Source organism: Gracilinanus agilis, chromosome 6 (genome assembly GCF_016433145.1).
Source record: "Gracilinanus agilis isolate LMUSP501 chromosome 6, AgileGrace, whole genome shotgun sequence".
In the NCBI taxonomy this organism is placed as follows: domain Eukaryota; kingdom Metazoa; phylum Chordata; class Mammalia; order Didelphimorphia; family Didelphidae; genus Gracilinanus; species Gracilinanus agilis.
In genome coordinates, this window is record NC_058135.1 from 236,482,163 (window position 1) to 236,500,926 (window position 18,764).

An 18,764-nucleotide genomic window follows, 5' to 3' on the forward strand; every position below is an offset into this window, starting at 1 on the left:
TGTTTTTCTACAGAAAGCCCTGGCCATACTCTGGGGCATCAGGCACAGTGCCCTACCGGAACTTTATGTGAAAGAAGAAAAGCTGGTGGGTTATATTCTTTTGAGTATTATTAGGTGAAGGTGATCTCCACTTGTCTAATGAGGCCACCTTCCTAATCAGATGAATAGAAACTAGAATAGGGTCTTCAAATATGGACTTATTTGGCACCGGACAAAGGTGAAAGGGCCAACAGAGATGGTGTGTAAGTAAGTTGATGGGCCTTTGGAGGAAGCTCTACCAATTCCAGTTTGAAAAGAAAAGATAAGCCAAGTTGGATGGACCAGTTACTGATGAGAGCCCCTAGGGGCACCAATGTCACTGGTAGAACCATACAGTTGGGTAGTAGTATTTGGCAGTGTCCTGGTTGAACCCATGAAGGGCCAAGAGGCCCTTTAGATGACTAACTCCTTATTGCCTCTGGCCATCAGGTAGATACAAAAGACCCCTAAGTACATGCTGGCTTCCAGGTTTCACTCTTGCTAGAAGAGTTTGGAATGAAATCAGGCTACTACTTGATGAGGACAAAAGTAACTACTTCTTCCTTGTGGCCTGTTTCTAATTTGTCGGAGAGGCCTGCAGAAGCATCTAATTGTTTGGTACAGACTCAGATGGCAAACCCTCAGCCAGCTGGCTAGAAGACGTTTGTGACACAAGTATGGGGAAATTAAACAAAACCTTCTAGAAATAGTTTCTCAGTTCAATACACTGACTAGCCACAAAGAAATTCTGCACACAGAAAAATAGACATCCCTTTTTAGCAGCAGAACAAGTTCAGAATCTGTACGTAAGCTCAGCCAATCTCAATATGTTCATCCTCTCCTCTTTTATGTAAAAGTTAACTAGAATGGGTAATATTTGTTTTTATTGATTTACTCAATACAACTGGGAAGATAACAGCAGGTAGTTTAAAAAAAAGTTCTTCCATTTTCCAAGCTTAAAGTGAGTTGTTTAAGTAATTTAAGATGACCTAACAGAGCAATAATACATTTGAGTAGCCAAAACGCTTGTGCTGTGTGTCCAGACAAGGTGATACACATTTTCCTAGCAGAGTCCTCCAGGGCAAAGTGCACACAAGTAGCAGGATCCTCAGGGACCAATTCTATCCTTTCATACTTTTCCCTATAAATATCGTGGCTAAATTTAAGAATCTTAGGTAAAACAGAGCAGAAAGGCTCGTGAAACCCTCATAAGGGGGCTTGTCACCTCAGACTAAAAAAATACTTACATAGACCTCTAGTCAGGGACAGCTGGGCTCTGCCAACACTGCTGTGAATGGGTATTCCTGAACAGGGTACACGCTGCTTTAGAAAGACCTTCAGATTTAAGCTGATGCAAACACAGAACTCTGCCCTGACAGGGTTGAGGAGATCCGAAAGGCTCAATGTGTCTCTGTCCATTTTGTCCCTTATGCCCTTGTTCCAACAGAAGGAATCACAGCCTTGGCCCTACACTGCACAGAGCTGAAGGGTGCCTTAGGATTTCTTTTTGATTTTAGATGTAGCAGGGGTTTTACCGTTGTTTCTGGGGGATAATCCTGGGCTTGAGGCCAAGGAGGACTTATCCGACTCCACCTTTGGTGAAGATAAAGTTGATTTAGATGATGGGGAACCTTGAGGGAACACATTTTCTGAATTGTCCATATTCCGCTTTGGATAGGTCACTTTCCCACTAGGAGGGACCTAGAAACAAAAGAAAAGCCCAGAGTGAATTTTACAAAAACCATGTTGGATACTGATGAATAAGCAAGGGACGACCAAATTCTTCAGGATGTTCAGAGTTGGAAGGCTAGATGAAATTTCAGGTAAAGTGAAATAAGGTAAGCAGAGTGCTTGGAGAACCTTAAATTGTTACATAAGTGTCAGTAATTTTCTCTACCTATGTAAAACACCATTAAGTAATAGCAATGCTAACTCATGGATTACAGTGCTTTAGGGTCTGCAAAATGCTTTCCTTGAAACAAGCTTGGGATACTGTGGGTAGTTTATGACCTCTTAATTGCTGCTAATCTTTAGCACACCATAGGAGCAGAGCCTCAACACTTTACTACAACATATCACTCTACTGACATTTCTTTCTCAAAGGTCAACAAGAACTCCCTTATCACCAAATCCAGACTACTTCTCGGGCCTTTTCTTCTTTGATCTCAATTTTATAGGTGAAGAAACTGAGGTTCAGAGTGGGGAGGCAATTTTCCCAAGGTCACACAATTAGGAAGTGTCTGAGATGGGATGAAATTTGAACTTAAGCCTCCTGACTCCATGTCAAGTACTGTTCCTACAACACCAAGCTGTAAAATAAATATGAAATGTCAATGGAAACTCCTGTTAACAGTTCCATGAAAGCTCTGAATTGTGAGGTGTTTGATGCAATGGGAATTGAACAGCTCAGTTTCAAATCCTCATATGAGAAAAGAAAATAACATTTCTATGGTGAAGTCCACTTTGACCTGACGGCTCTTATCTGATGTCATCTGTATTTAGAGACATTTCTATATAGATTCTGTAATTTATAGGAAAGACTTTAAAAGAACATTTTGACCCTTGCTCGGAGAGATCCTCTCTGCTCTGCTCAGGAAATACAGATTTCCTGAGCACCAAGGAGATGTGTTTGGACTATTTTCTACTTGTTCCCCATACAGGAGACTGATACTAGCATTTGCACAGATCTACTCACTCCTTTTTAGACTTGAACTACTTTTTAATGTTCAAAAATAATGAGTCTGGTATGAAGAAGACAAATTGATTTTCTTCTGGCCACCAAGAGGAGGGCCAGAAAGGAACTTTCCCATTGTATCTTGGTATTCTCAGGAAATTACACAAGTGATAGACAATGAAATGGGAATTGAATCATAGTAAATTCACATTCATTAAAAGAAAAACCAACCCTCTTTCCCTTGACTCTTTTAATATCTCACATATCTGCTCTTTTTCATTTCCAAATTCCTTGAAAAGTTATCTACATGGGATGTCACCTTTTTTTTCACCACCATCTGAGGATATGGCTATCCCTACCACCATAAAAGAAAATGACTACAGGTTGGTACCCTTCATAAGACAAATTTTCAGTCATCAAGGCTTTGAGGTTTATAAAGTATCAATTGTTAGAAGGATCCTTAGGGATCCTTCATTTTACAGATAAAGAAATTGAGGTGGTAAATGGCTTGTCCAATATCACACAACTAGTAAGGCAGAATGTGACCCCAGGACTTCCTGATCCCCTGATCCTTGACCAACAGTCTATCCACCATGTTGCCCTGTGTTACCACTTACATTACAACATGGTAAAGCAGAAAGGACATTTGATTTCAAATCTAGAGAACTGAATTCAAATCTTACTTCACATACTTTCTTGTGGGATATCTTTGGGAAATGTATTTACTGTCTCTGAACTGCTTATAGCATGTGAGGCTCTCAAATGCTTTGCTTAACCCTACGTATTCTATGTCTGTTATCTAGCTGCCAAAAGGAAACAAGATTTTTTTCCCCACATAACCTATTTCTTGATGAAGCAATGTTAACTCTCAATAATCATCACTTCTATTTCTAAACACTCACAAACCATCTCTTTAACAATATAGTTTGGAATTTTACTAGCAAAAGAAGTCCAGCTTATTGGCTTAAAGTTTGGCAACTCTAATAGGACATTTGGTCTTGTTTCAGAGCACTGATAGTGGGATCAGCCATTTAGGTTTCTCCCAGACCCATTTCACTCCCAATCTAGAGCTCTCTACATTGGCTGCTTCTGTGGGCTCCTGGCTTTGTTCTCAGCAATGCTCATTCCTTTGGACTTTGTCCTTTTCTTATTCCCCACTCTACTCCTTCCTCCCCAAGAATATTTCTCTCTTTTTCTCCAGGTCAATTAAGTGCATCTAATTTTTAGAACATTGTAGGTACTAAAACCCTTCTGCAACACTCTATTGATATTTCTTTCTCAATGGTCACCCAAGTTCTATCGCCAAAAATCCAAGAATCTTTTCAGTGCCTTTTTTTCCTCTAAGCAACTGAGATAATTGACCACAGTGGCATTTTTCTCACTTAGATCACAGTTTTTTGCAAATATTTCCTCCCCCATCCTATTTAGTTGTAAGCTTCTTGAGAGGAGAGTCTATGCCATGTCTATCTTAACTCTGTTGTCTATCATAGGACCTTGCATCTAACAGGATCTTAGTAAATATGTTCAATTATATATTTGACAAAAACTGCTGGGAAAATTGGAAAACAATATGGGAGAGATTAAGTTTAGATCAACATCTCACACCCTACAACAAGATAAATTCAGAATGGGTGAATGACTTGAATATAAAGAAGGAAACTATAAGTAAATTAGGCAAACATAGAATAGCATACTTGTCAGATCTCTGGGAAAGGAAAGATTTTAAAACCAAGCAAGAGTTAGAAAAAATTACAAAATGTAAAATAAATAATTTTGATTACATTAAATTAAAAAGGGTTTGTACAAACAAAAACAATGCAACCAAAATCAGAAGGGAAACAATAAACTGGGAAAAAAATCTTTATAACAAAAAACTCTGACAAAGGTCTAATTACTCAAATATATAAGGAGCTAAATCAATTGTACAAAAAAATCAATTATATGCTAAATGTAAAACATTCATTGATAGAATGAGACATAGTTAATTCCTGATGTCTTGGAATTTATAGGGGGAAGATTAGAAGGATAGTTTGGGAACTATAGGTGTAGAGTTTAGGAGAAAAGTGAGGATTAGAGATATAGATCTGAGAATCATCTACATAGAGCTGATCTTAAAATTTTAGGAAAATATTATTGCCAAAGAAGAGCATGTGGAGAAGAGGTTTGTCTTTGCCCGGGCAAAGAGGATCATGAAAGAAAGTAATCTTCTGGTCACCTTGTCTTCTATGTGACTAGCATGATTTTCCTCTTACCTCTCTGATTTTGCCTTTTCTGCTTCCTTTGTTAGCCAATTCTTCTTAAAACCTCTATATCTTATAATAACCTTTACATAATCTTTAGGTGCATTATCATATTTAATTTTCATAACAACCCAGTCACATAAGTACTACTATTGCCTCCATTTTATAGATGATGAAACTTAGAGAGAAATTAAATAACATATGCAAGATAAAATTTACTAATTGTCTAAGGAAGGATTTGAATTCAAGATCAAGATAGGGCTTGCAGAGGAATTTAAGAGTGAACATTGCTGGCCCGAGGGCCCTTTCTTAAATAGGAGATTCCAGGAAGAAATGACTGATCAGAGGCAGTCACCTCAAGGGCAAGGGGAGAAGGTAGAGGGATCTTCTGGGATAAGAAGATTGCTAACATATGGAGGTGAAGGCAGCTTTCAGGATGAGAGGTTGCTGCAGCAGGAGAAAGAAGTCCTAAGAGTCAGGAGTAGGGTACAAAGAAGAATGAAGGACTTAACTTGGCTTGATATGACTTCTCTTCTAGCAATCTCATTCATTCCCATAACATCTAATATTAATTTGATTCATATGGTTCCCAGTTCTGTATCTCCAACCCTAAATTCTCTTTAGCTTTAATTAATTTCCAATGCAATATCTCAGTAGCACCTCAAGCTCAACATGTCTAAAACAAGGTTTATAATATTTTCCCTACAATAATGTATACAAAATGTAATACAAAATCCCTAAAAATATGTCTTCATTATTTTTGTTCTTAACCTGATCCTCCACAACCTTCCTCCACCCACTCTTCCAGCCTTATCTCACACACTTCTCATTCATGCACTCTATACTGAAGGCCAACTATGACTACTCACTCTTCTTGTATAGATCCAAGACTTTTTGCAGTCTGTGCCTTTGTTGATGCCTTTAACTGCTATGTTCTTTCCTCCTTCCCAGTCATCTCTGCTTTATGAAATCCTACTCATCTTCCTTTTTAAATTTAATTTTATTTTTAATTATATGTAGAAATACTTTTTGACAATTGTTTTCTGACATTTTGTGATTCAGATTCATCCTGCCCACAAATTGGTGAATAGTTTGATACAGGCTATATTACCTACTTATCTTTCAAGGTCCAATTAATATGCTACTTCTTGCAAAAATATTTCCATGATGCCTCAAGTCAGAAATGCTCTCTACTTCCTCTTATTTCTTATGATACTTTGACCATGGGTTATGCTAGTATCATGGTTTGTCCCATCAAGAGTTATTTGATAGCCCTTCTTCTCCCTCTTCTCCTCTATATCCTAAGTTTCATGAGGGCAGGAACTATGGTTATCTTTCTGTCCCTGCATGCTTTACATAAAACATGCAACTTAATCCGTATTTATTAAGATTATGCTACTTTCAAGGTCCTATGTGAGGCAAAGGCATACTTAATTGAGACTTTGCTCTCAAGGTACTTAAACTTGAGTGGGAAAGGTCAGGAAATGAGGCAAGGGAAGAGGAAAAAGCATTATCAAAATAGTGGACTATATAGAGCCAAGACTACTTAAGGTAAGAACAGAGCTAATATTATGGGATGACAGAGAAATATAAGGGAACAAGAATCATCAAAAAAAAGGAAAATAACAGGTATGGGAATAATAAAGGAGCAGAACTAGAATTTTGGGGTCTTAAATATTGGAATTTCAAGGAATGATGAGGTCTAAAGAATAATCACATAGAATGTAAATGAAACATAATAAATAAGGAATACTTAAGTAAGACAGGATTGTCAGAAGGGTCATTGGGAAGTCTCTAGGATGATGATGATAATGATAATGATAATAATCATAATAATAATAATAATTGGAAAGGAAAAGTTAATTGGATGCCAGTCATGGGAAGAGATGGAAAAGGGTTCAAGAGATTATTTGATGGCATAGATAAGCTTGGGAAAAGATGGAATGATTGTATGAAATGAACTTTAAGAGAAAAGGCTATTAAATGATATTGGCAGAGCAAAGGCTTGGATGCAGCAATGACTGTGGAATGAAATGGTGACTATGACTATGCTAATTCTCTCCCCAGGCCTTGCCAGGAGTTGGAGAAAATGCACAGCCAACAATGGAGAGGGCTGCCACAGATTAGGGACCCTCAGGAGAGAGCCCATTTCAATAAATGTAAGCCAGCAGAGAGAATACAGCAGGGAACAGTTAGAGGATGATGAGGAGTTTATTAATAATGGAACAGTTTCCCAAGGGCACAGTAGAGAAGATGGAAAGGAAAGAGCAGAGACTAAGGTGGGTGGGGGCCGGGGGGTAGAAGGGATAGAGTGAACAGGAGAGATACAGAGTGGACTTGTGCCCAATGCCATTCATCTGGGTTACAGGGATTAGGAGAGTGGGACATTCTGCGCACCCTTACCAACAATATCATCAAACATCTGCTTACCTGGGAAGCCATTCAAAGTGTACTTTCTAATAGTAACCTAATACTTGAGCCAATACTTTTTAAACAATCTGTTTACTACAAAATAAGGATATGGAAACGACAAAAATTTTCTTTTTCCTATAGTATATTACTCCAAAGGAACTGTTGATTTGCTTTCCTGGATTTTCTTTCGAGGGGTGTCTGAGATTTTAAAATTTTCTAAAGAGTTCTAAAGACTGAAGTCTACTTATTTTTTTTTTTTGCAACAGCAGGAGAACACACATATAAATTGCTTTCTGTCTATTTAAAGATTAGTTGCTTTGTGGCATAGCATGCCTAATATTATTAATTGGGTTTGTGAAAACGGAGTGTTAAGGGGAAAAACTATGTTGACAGGGGGTAGTTAGAAAGAAGAAGGCAGCTGGGACCACTACCCCATGTGACTGGTCAAACAATATTACAGTGTGCTTTGGTTATAAAAATGATAGCATATCAAATTTCAATAGTGTCTTAAGGCTTTTCACCCAAGACTTGTCAGGGTGGAGGTACGTGTGTTATTACCCCAGAGAATTTGTGATTTGTCCAAAGTCACAGAGCAAGTAAGTAAGCAATCTGAGAAACAAAATCAGGTTTCCTGACTCCAAGGCAGGACTCACCATTATCCACCACTTCACCTCTCCAAAATGTCCAATTAAGATAATGATGTCTCAATTATTATAATTACTGTAAAACACCACTGGTCAGGGCGATGCTACGTGGTATATGCTTTTATAGTGGTGTTCACCAAGAGGTGAATGTTATATTAGAAATAATCAGTTCATTAAAATCCAGTCTCTACACAAGTCATACTGAAAAGTGGTCCTAAACGACCACTCCTCTCTTCTTCCAATCTGAACCTATCTTGTGAATAGAATTTCAATTTTTTGGGATATGTTTAATACAATCAATAGAAATGAAAATGCTGCTACTTTGTTTCATTTAAAAATGTACTCACATTACTAGATAGCCTAAAGTTTACATTTTTCTTCTTCACTGTTCCATTTGTTAATGTACTTGTGTTATTTTTTTTCTTGCAGACCTGTAAAACACAACCAAGACACTGTAGTCATCTAGAAGGAAAATGCTAAAAGTGCTTCTTTTTCACTGATTAAAGATTTGAGGTTATCAAAGAATCACTGAATTTCAGGCTTGAATGGGACATCTCATTGGTCATCTAGTTCAATTTATACCGCAAAAAAGACACACTAGAGTGGTCATCTTGACTCTTCAGGAAAAGGTTGGTGATGGTGTTTTTTGCTTTATATGATACATTAAATAATTTACAAAACCATTAAGAAAACCCCCTAGTAACAGCAATATTCTATGATAACTATCTGTGAAAATTTGGCTGCTCTCAACAATGAAATGATCTGGGGCAATCCTGAAAGACATAACAAAGAATGCTCTCCACCTCCAGAGAAAAAACTGCAGGAGTCTTCTTTCACATCACTGTTATCTATGGTCTTATTCTGGGGTTTGGGGCATGTATGGGTGTGCTCTTACAACAATGGTGAATATGGAAGTGTTTTGCATGACAATAAAAATAAAATAAAACCCCTGAATTTTCAGGAGAATTAGGTAAAAACATCACCCCCCCAAAAAAAACAATCCAAATGTTTTTTAATTCAATGTGGAAATTTCTCTAGCTTCCCTCAAATAGATTCTTTCTGTAGCCAGAAGTGGGGGTGGGGGTGGGTGGGAGAAGGACAAGTACTTGGTTATGTACCTTTTTTGTTTTAAGAACATAAGTTACATTTTAAAATTAGTCCTAAAATAAATTTAAAATTGACTTGAAGAAGTAAATCACAACAATTGTTTCTCACTTGAGAAAAGGATCAATTCACTGATTATGTGATTATAGGTTCTCTTATCTTCACATGTTTCTTATAAATGAGTGGCTTCTGTTTGTGATATTTGCTAGGTTTTAATTTTGTTGTTTTGAAAACTGCAGGATGGCTGGGAAGGTTCTCACAAAAGACTTTTGAGTCCTTTCCTAAAAAAAAATCTCTCATGGGAATCAACCCTTTTATTTTAATCCTCTTTATAATCTCACTTACCAACCCAAAGCCTTAGAAACCAGTATCATCGTCATCATCACAATCATCATAATCAACCCTCACCTCTATGTGGGGAATGGGAAAACCTATGATTATAAAGCATTTTCACCTACTTTCATTTGATCATCCGAGAACCCTGGAAGGGAAATAGGACAAGTATTGATACCCCTATTTTACATGTGAAGAAACTGGAGCGCTGAGCAAGCAATCTAATAATGCACCTAGGTCATATAAGTGATAGCTCTTTCTCAGGCATTGCTTTATTTTCTAAGGGCAGTGCATTGCTTTTCCCTTTGAAAGTAATTTGCCTATAAAGATAGCAACTTGGAACCTTGTCTATATGACTACAACCAATTCTAAATTATTTAGGACATGTGAATTATCCAGCCCCAGGTTTCTCTTTGTTCTTCTTCCTCTGTGCTTTCTAGCTTGTGAGTTTCTCCATAGAATGAATACTTGGCCCTAGTATTATTGAATTTCATCTTAAAAGAGATAATAGAGGAATTTAGATTAAAGTCTCCAAGTCTATAGTCCTAGGCAAGTTGCCTAGTATATACAACATATGATTGCAACCGGAGACAGTTTTAATAATTTTTAAAATAAATGCACATATTTTAATGCCAAATAAGCTGGCCTTCTCTGGTCTTACTCTGGAAATTTATTTTGAAAAGGAGTCTGGCATGATGGGGAAAACACCAGATATAGTCAGAGGATATGGACTTGAATCTCAATTCTACTGCTATCTGTGTGTGCCCCAGTTTCTCCATCTGTAAGATGAGGAGGCTGGACTCAATGATTTCTAAGGTCCTTTCTAGTGCTCAATCCTATCATTTGTATGAGGCACCAAATAGGGCACAGGGAACCTATGTCCATAGGACTTTGTCAATGTCATTGACTATGTCGAAGAGGAACTCCTTGAGCACAGAGATTCTATAAATGTTCCTGTTTATGGGTGATACAATGCTCCTTTCAGTGAACCCAAAGACCACAGTGAGGTCTCAGTGAGATCCATAGGGATGCCATAAAATAGAGGAAATGTATTTGGTGCCCAGACTTAAGACATGCAATTAAAGATTCAATGTAGGTTAGCGGACCAAGGGTCAGCCTGCCTTCAGACTTGAGCTCTGATACATACTCATTTGGTGACCCTTGATAAAACTTCACCTCTCGGTGCTCCTCTCCAACCCCCCACCCCAGACAATTCTCTAAGGTGCTGGGTTGCAGATGAGCTGCTGATATTCATCAGGGAAGGGAGGTTCCATAGTTGGAGTCCCTTACTCGAATGAAATTACAGGTCCTCTGTGAAAAAAAAGAACATGCTGAATTGGTTCACCAGAACCTAGAGCTTGGCCATTACCAGTGTTGCAGGCTAGAGATGACCTGAGCCTAGGAATGAACAGGAGGGACTGATACAGGTAAGACTGCACTGGGAAAACCTTGCAGCTATTTCAGTCAAATCATGTTGCTTCTCATCATGACAACCTACCATTTTCATACCATTATACTTAAGTCATGGAGTACTGTGACCCTGGAAGAATAAAAATTGCAGGAGAGACTCATGATAAACATAAGAAGATGGCAGCATATTTCCAGTAATTACTTGCAGGCTAGACATGACCTAGAAGACATCATTAGGAAAAGGTGTGACCAGAAAAGGAGGTGGGCTTGTTGTACTGCAAGGATAAGGGGTGGACAGGGGGTAGATAGCCTATGGTTTGCACTGGTATCCACAAGAACATATTGTTGCAAAACAACCAGAGGAAAATCTTAGCTCCATGGATAATCCCCTGTGGTGAATTATGGCAAGACATGTAGAGAAACTGCATGGGATTAGAGGACATGAATGTTGAAGGTGGATCCAGTCTGATGAAATCACCAATCCCCTGAAGTATTGAAGAAGTTCTGTTTCATGTGTAATGATGAAGGCTCAACATGTCTGCTGGACAGTAATCCCCCAGGGGTGCAATTTTTAAACAGTCTACATCATATAAACACCTGTTTCCATCCTGCTGTATTTACCAAGGCCTTCAGAGTGTTGAAATGCCAAGCCAATGGAGATGCAAAATAGGAAGTTCTCATAAGATAATGGGAGATACGTGTCAGTCAAGTTTCCATGTGAAAAAGTATATGGTTTTAAGGAAAAATAAACTAAGCTATATTTATAGAATTATTCCAAAAGTAGCAATCCAAGAAATGAATTACAGAATTAGTAAAGACTTAAATCCATTATTTTGCCACTAAGGAGGTCAATAAAATGGTGGGGAGCACTAGAGAAAAACCTCAGAAATCTAACATAGCATTATAATTTCCTTGTGCTCCTTCATTAATTCCATAAACATTTATTATGCACCTACTATATGAAAATCACTATGAAAGGAAATAAGGGGAAGCAAAGATAAATGACAAACATTTACCTTTCCCAATGGACTTACAGACTAGTTGGAAAGAGAAGATAAGGCTCAGATAATGAGAATACAAATAAGTACATAAAAGAGCGTTAAGGATGGAGGCAATTGAATAAATCTATCAAACCGCCCCATCCCATTTAAAATAAGTGGGAAGATGTCATACCCTGATAGTTTTGTCAGGTAAGAACATGTCTTGATTTTTCTCAAAATGTGCCTATGTGAAACAGGGATATCTGCTACCATTGAGGACGTAGCCATGCCCTCTTCAGCCTGTAGAAAACCATCAAGCTAGCTGTAATTGGAAATTTGAGTGCCTGCCTGACAGGGGAGAGGAGAGAATGTCTCAGCTAAACCTCTGAGAAGCAGCCAACTGGAGAGGGGGGAGAACAAAGATCTTCCCACCCACTCTACTCCTAGCCAAAGAAACTGCTTGAATGCTGATGAATTCAGAAAATTTGAACTTTTTGCTCAGCATCCCCAGAGTGGGTGACAGCAATATCTGCAATGGGAGTCAAGAACAAACTGGACATGATGAACAAAGTAGATTCAAGATTCTATAGAGTCCAAAAGACTACACAACATACCTACCAAGGGACATCTTGAGGAATCCCTTAATTATTCTTGTCATATGTGCTCTCTAAGCTTAAGCCTAGTTTCCTCCAAGCTCTGTATATACTCATGGCCACAGGAATGCCACAGGAATTTTGGGAGAATGTTGTTACCACCTGTACCAATTATACCACTTCAATTAATATTCCTTTTGAAAAATTAACTCTGGCTGACTAATTGATATCAACTGATAATCATGAGAAAGCACCCTAGAGTGGGGCTCAAGAGCTATTATACCTACTATATGAAAATCACTATGATGGGAAATGGTGGGTAAGATAAATGACAAAAATTTCTTTCTCCCAGTGGGCTTACAGATGAGTTGGGAAGAGAAGATAAGGCTACAGATAATTTGAATCTAAATTACAACCTTAACCCTTAAGCCTTCGGTGCTCCCTAAAGCTCTGAAGGAACCTGGTCGTCACCTTTTGTGGACCCATTTTTTCAGTCCAAGTGAAAGTTACGATAAAGATTCCCAGAGCCTCCATATGCAACAGGAGTATAAAATGCTATGAGATTAGAAGACAGGGTTCACTTCCAGTCAAGATGATCAAAGCTGTCTTCACTGAGTAGATGGAGTTTTAACTGGACATTAAAGTATGTTTGCATTTATAACTGGGTGGGGTATGTGCCATCAAGAGGCAGAAGACATTTTGATTGTAGAAAATAGTAAGGGCCTAGCATCAAATATAACCCTTTCATTTTCTCGGTGAATAAAAACATGCCCAGAGAGTCTGTGATTTTCCCAGAATCACACAACTAGTAGGTGTCTAAAGTGGGTCATGATCCCAGGTCTTCCTAACTCTAAGTGTCCTCCCTCCTACACAATCCTGCCTCTGAGTTTCATTTGAATCAATAAATATGTATTAAGTGCCTACCATAAGCAAAGCATGAGGCTAAGAAATGGAAATACAATACAGTTCCTGCTCTCATGGAGCTTACATGAATGGAGGCATTATATCTATAATATGTACGAGATCAATATACCATATCAGATAAAACATAAGAGGAGCAAAGGATAGATCTAGACTCAGCATGATTTAAAAAAACTAAAGAGGGAAAAATCATCTAAACTGTGACTGTGGGGAGGGAGATGAGGGAGATGCCTTCATTGGCCATGTCAAGAGAAGTACTTCAGAAGGCTAGGTTAAAAAGAAAGTATGTTCTAGGTACAGAGGGCAGGCTGTGCTTATACCCAACAGCAAAGTGGAAAGGTGGGCCATGATGGTAGAATGAAAAAGGTACTGGTACTAGAGTCAGAGGACCTATGTTCAAATGGTACTTCGGACACTACACATGCAGCCTGGGCAAGATACCTCAATCCTACTCTAGTTTGGGTTCCTCATTTCTAAAATAGGGGATGAGTAGATTGAATAGCTGTTGAAGTTCATCCCAACTCTAGGTTTACAATTCTAAGAGAAGGATAACTAGGTCTGCATATGAGAAAGATAAATCTGTCAGCATATGAAGCCTAGATTTTTATCAAGTCATGATGCCTCCATAGCTGGTGTTGGATGAATGCTTCAGGATGATTTTGGAACCAGAGCACAATAATAACCTCTATGTTCAGAGTGATTTAAGATTTACAAAGTCGTTTGCTTCACAAGAAGCCTGTAAGGTAAATAATGAAATTGCAATTTAGAGATGAGGAAGAGAGGCTCTGGGAGACTGCGCCAACCTTTCCACATAAGAGTCAGGGGAGGAAGCTGGGTCTGATTTCAACTTCATCATTCATTTCCCTAACCCCCTTGCTTGTCTATATTGACAGAAGAGCCACTGGAGAAAGGGAAGGCAGAGTAAATTTTTGGTGGCTCTAGACTTTTTAATCTAAGAGTTAAAAAGATCGTCTTGTCCAACCCTATCATTTTTACAGATCAGAAAACTGAGCCCCAGAGAGATGGAGTTATTTGCTGAAGGTCACACAGATAGTAAGTAGGTATTTCTTTAAGTAAGAAAGCACTTCCATATGGAAAAATAAAGGCCAATGAGGTGTCTGATCAAAAACCATAAAATCCTAATGGGCAGGCACAGAGAAAAGACAGCCTCATTTGCCCAAATCTAAAAGCACCAGCACTTAAGTAGATCTCTTGTCCCCTCTACCCACCCAGTAACATCCATCCTTTCCTTTAGAATCCTGTCAGACAAAATCCTGGGCTGGATGGGCAGTCTGGGAGGTTGTTGCACTGCTAGCATTCTATCCTTAGTGGATTCTCATTTGTCTGGAGAAGTTTAGGTGAAGTTCTACCTGGAGGCAAAAGGATGACCAGTCAAGGTTTCCGCCAACCTTATGATTCTATAATTCAGTGACTTCAAGTACATTGGGCCAAATTCCTCCAGCTCAAATGATTAATTTCCAAATGGGACACCATGTGTGCAAGGGGAGATATGCTCTAAGAAAATTGGGGCTAAATATACATATCTTGTTATTCACTGGCATAACTTTAACCTGATGAACTCATCTGGTGATAATGGATGCAAAACCTGTAAGCTCTAGGCGTATCATTGCGAGTTAATACCAGGGCATGATTACGAGAAACTGTTACCATTTCTCTGAATTTTGAGTAAAAATACATGCTATTTAAGTAAAGTGGTTTATCACCATAGCAACCATCTCTAGAGTCATATTAAAATTATAGACCAATATGAAGTCCAAAGTGCCAGGACATTTCAGTTACAAGTTCTGCCCCCCTGGTTTTGCTAGGTAGTAGCCATTCACCTCCTGGCAAAATCCTGCTGTTTACAGGACAAGAGAAGAGCAGACTTGAGAAGGTTGCTTCTTCTCTGATCCTTCTGGAAGCAGAGGGGCTTGGTTCTCCAACCTTTTCCAGGTTCCACCTCCAGCCTCAGAGATCTTAAGTTCTGTATAGATTTAATAGAAATGAAATCTAACTTGTAAGTTAGGCAGGGATGCCAGTTTCTTTCAGCTCCAGCATATGGGGACTAATTCCATGGTCTTGATTCAGTAAGCAGGGCCCATAGGATTGAGCCTACTGACATTAATGCCTATGACATATGCGTCCCAAGTAGGGGGAAAAAATCCATCCAAAATGATGAGCTCTCTAAAATGGCATACTGGCCAATTTTATTAAAACCGAGCTTCAGACACACTCATTTTCATTGCTATATCAATGTTCAGGAGAAGAGAGAATGGGAAGGGAAAAACATTAGGCTGTGCAATCCTGACTTGGAATAATATTCTTCTGGGGTTGAAATGCTGCTCATTGCAACCCAACTCCACTGGGTAGGATCTATATGGAAAGTGTATTAAAGCATGATAACCAAGCTGTTCTTATATGTGCATTTGAAGGGAGGCAACCACTCAGAACAGAGGGGGAAAAAACTGCTTTAAAGGAGGGAGGGACCATTTCAAATCTTAGTAGTCATATAATAGACTGCTGGGAAACTGGAGCAGCAAATGGATGCATTTCCATAAAACAAATCAAGAAGGGGATGGTGAAGGGGTCATTTGAGAAAGGCTTTGGGTTATTCGTGCCAGGGTCCCCTGATTTTGCAGGCTACTATACAACAATGGCCAACAGAATATGGAAAAACTCCAGTGGGGCTGTCCAGGGATGTTGACCTTTCAATGGGGCCATCCTGGAGGTCTATGCCCTTTGGTTTACTCTCTGTTTAAGAACTTGGGCATGTCACATTAGAGCCCACTGGATGAGACTTTTGCCAGGAATGCAAACAAAAGAGACACACAGGAAAAACTGTCATGCCAACGGGATTATCCAGAACTGCCTTACTCTGCAACACAGAAGCCTCTCTTTCTCTTTTGTTCTTCTGCCTTTTAACACCCAGAGCTTAATCAGCACAGAATAATGGGCTGGCCCAAAACAGTAGCCCAGGAGTCTGACTTCTCCTTACTTTTATCTGTTGCCTACAGGCAGCCTCAGAGTAATAGAGAAGCTGGTGCCCTTGTAAAGGATATTGGGAGCAGCTGCTGCCATGCTCCTGTCTCCACAGATCAACAGCTCTGACTTCTAGATCATGGTAAAATCCTGTGAGACTAAGAAGGCTCTGCCAAATGGGATAGAATGAGACAACAACAATGACAATAATCATGTGGGCAGTGTCCACACATGACTAATTCTCACTATTCCCAAGATAATAGTGTTGACATTGGCTTTGAACATGAAGGAAACAACAAAGCCTGCTTTCCTAAAGACTGATTCCACCAAGAATTTGGATTTAAACTCCCTAATAATGTGTTTCTATGTTCCAGAGATGCAAGTTCACTTGACGATGTGTGGTGGACCTCGCTTACTTTGGCAGACAGGTGATGGACTAAAAGAGTCATAGGTAGTATATCTGCATTAGAGGCTTGCTTTGGCTTAATTGTTTTTCTTTGTGACAATGGAGGAAGTCTTTTAGGGTTGGGATGGGATATCAAGATATTTTTGTCATATAAAAATAAAAACTATCAATACAACTTAAAACATGTTCTAGGAAAGGTTGAATCATCCACTCATCGCTGGGAGCCAGGGGAAAAAAAACCACAGTAGCATGCAAAGGAGCTTTGCCTAATGGAAACAAAATCAAAATACCACTGAGCGGCAAGAAATATATCCTGAGTCTCTCCCAGCTTTCTTGCTGACTAATTGTGTGGTCTTGGTTAAATCATTTCCTCTCTCATCTCCTCTGAAGAATGAGGAACTCATTGCCATCATTTCTAAATTTCTTTTTTGACTCTAACATCCTATGGTTTCATGGTAACTTTGCTCATTCTCCACATATGTCTGGCCAGATGAAATTGAGTTAGATTTTGCTTAAAATGTAAATAAGATTTCTTTCATCCCATGGAATTAAATGATTTTAAAAAACAACCATGACTTTTTTATGGCACAGCAATGCACTTACACTTTAATTTCAAGTTATTGGGAAACTGTTTTCTATGAAGGTCTTGCTTCCTTGGCTGTTTATTTTTAAAACTTATGGGAAGAGATCATTCTGCAGAGGAATACCATCCAAATACATTCAACCATCATGAAAATTATTTAAGTTTCTGAGGGTCAGATACCTCATCTTTTCTTTTCATAGTAGAAAGTGTCAATAATACTGACAGACAATATCCCCCCAAAACATTCCTCTAATAGGCCATTCTTTCACTGAACATAAATCATTGCCCAAGGATTTTATCTTATATTTGCATTACACTAGTTCATTCAGGACTGTGTCCAATGAATATTGTGACAACTAGGAATTCTTTCCATTTACAAAATGCCAAAGCAAGAAATCTGAAATCCAGTCAGACCTCTGATTCATCAGATGATTTCATTTCTCCATGCCAACCCCTCTCCCCTCCCTGTCATTGTTAGGGGCCAACTTAATTGGCAGACTCAATAATTTCCTTCCAGTTGTCTTTGCAGCTTACTGAGTAATGGCAGAATTTTATCATCTATCAGGTTACTCTAAGGAACAAATGCTAAGTGATATGTTGGAGCAATCAGTAACATTTTGCTAGGTGCCTCATTTGATGACTACCAGAGTTTAAGCCTTTATTTTATTAGTATCCAGTTCAGTTGATTAAGAGCCCACCACAGGGAGTCTGTAGGATTACTAATAAACAGAAACATTAACTGAATGTCTATAGCCTGATAGTTACCATACGGAGCATGTAAGAAATGTCATTTCTGCTCTGAAAGAGAATGATTCTTCAAAATAGACTGAGATGTTCATTTGAAGAGAAAAACAAGATTGTTAAGATACCAAATATCCCAAATGAAAGAATTAATTGTCAGGTTCCTACTAAAACATGAATAATGTGATCTATCTGTCTGTCTGTCTGTCTGTCTCTGTCCCTATCTAGATCATCACTCCGCCTCAATTGGCCTCAGTTTTCTATTCTGTATAAGGAAGGCAATAGAGCAAGATGCCTTCCAGCTCTCACATTCTATAACTAAAGCAGTTCAATACACAGAGAATAAGTTGAATGGAAATGTTTTTTAGTCTTATTGTCAAGTGTATTAATTATTATATGAATCACGTGTGGACACAAGAGTAAATGGCCAGTCCTATATCTAGCTTATCACTTCAGAATTTTAAATTTCTCAGTCCCATCAATAATTCTCGCTGCTCTGCAAGGTCATTAGTTCAAACTCCACTGTGTACTGTTAATGAGGACTTGAAAGAACAGAAGTAACTCCTTAACATTAACCTGACTTCTGTATAATTTACAACAAATGCATATTGATTCCTATAATGCATTAAGAACGTTATACTTTCCAGCCCTATAATGTGAAGTACCCTTTATCACTCCTTTTATAAACAGCTGGTATAGTTCAGAGTGACTCAGAAACACTGTACC

The 18,764-nt window shown here is 38.6% G+C and overlaps 1 protein-coding gene across 1 annotated transcript in view; it reads right to left on the minus strand.

The window, feature by feature from the left end:
* Positions 1-1,441: 1,441 nt before the first annotated feature.
* STK33 (serine/threonine kinase 33) overlaps positions 1,442-18,764 on the minus strand; it is a 217,884-nt gene continuing 200,561 nt past the window's right edge. The window contains exons 13-14 of the mRNA XM_044682102.1: positions 8,336-8,419; positions 1,442-1,719 (exon numbers count right to left, since the gene is read on the minus strand). Coding sequence (XP_044538037.1) covers positions 1,513-1,719; positions 8,336-8,419 — 291 coding nt within the window. The 3' untranslated portion in view covers positions 1,442-1,512. The remainder of the gene's footprint in view (positions 1,720-8,335; positions 8,420-18,764) is intronic.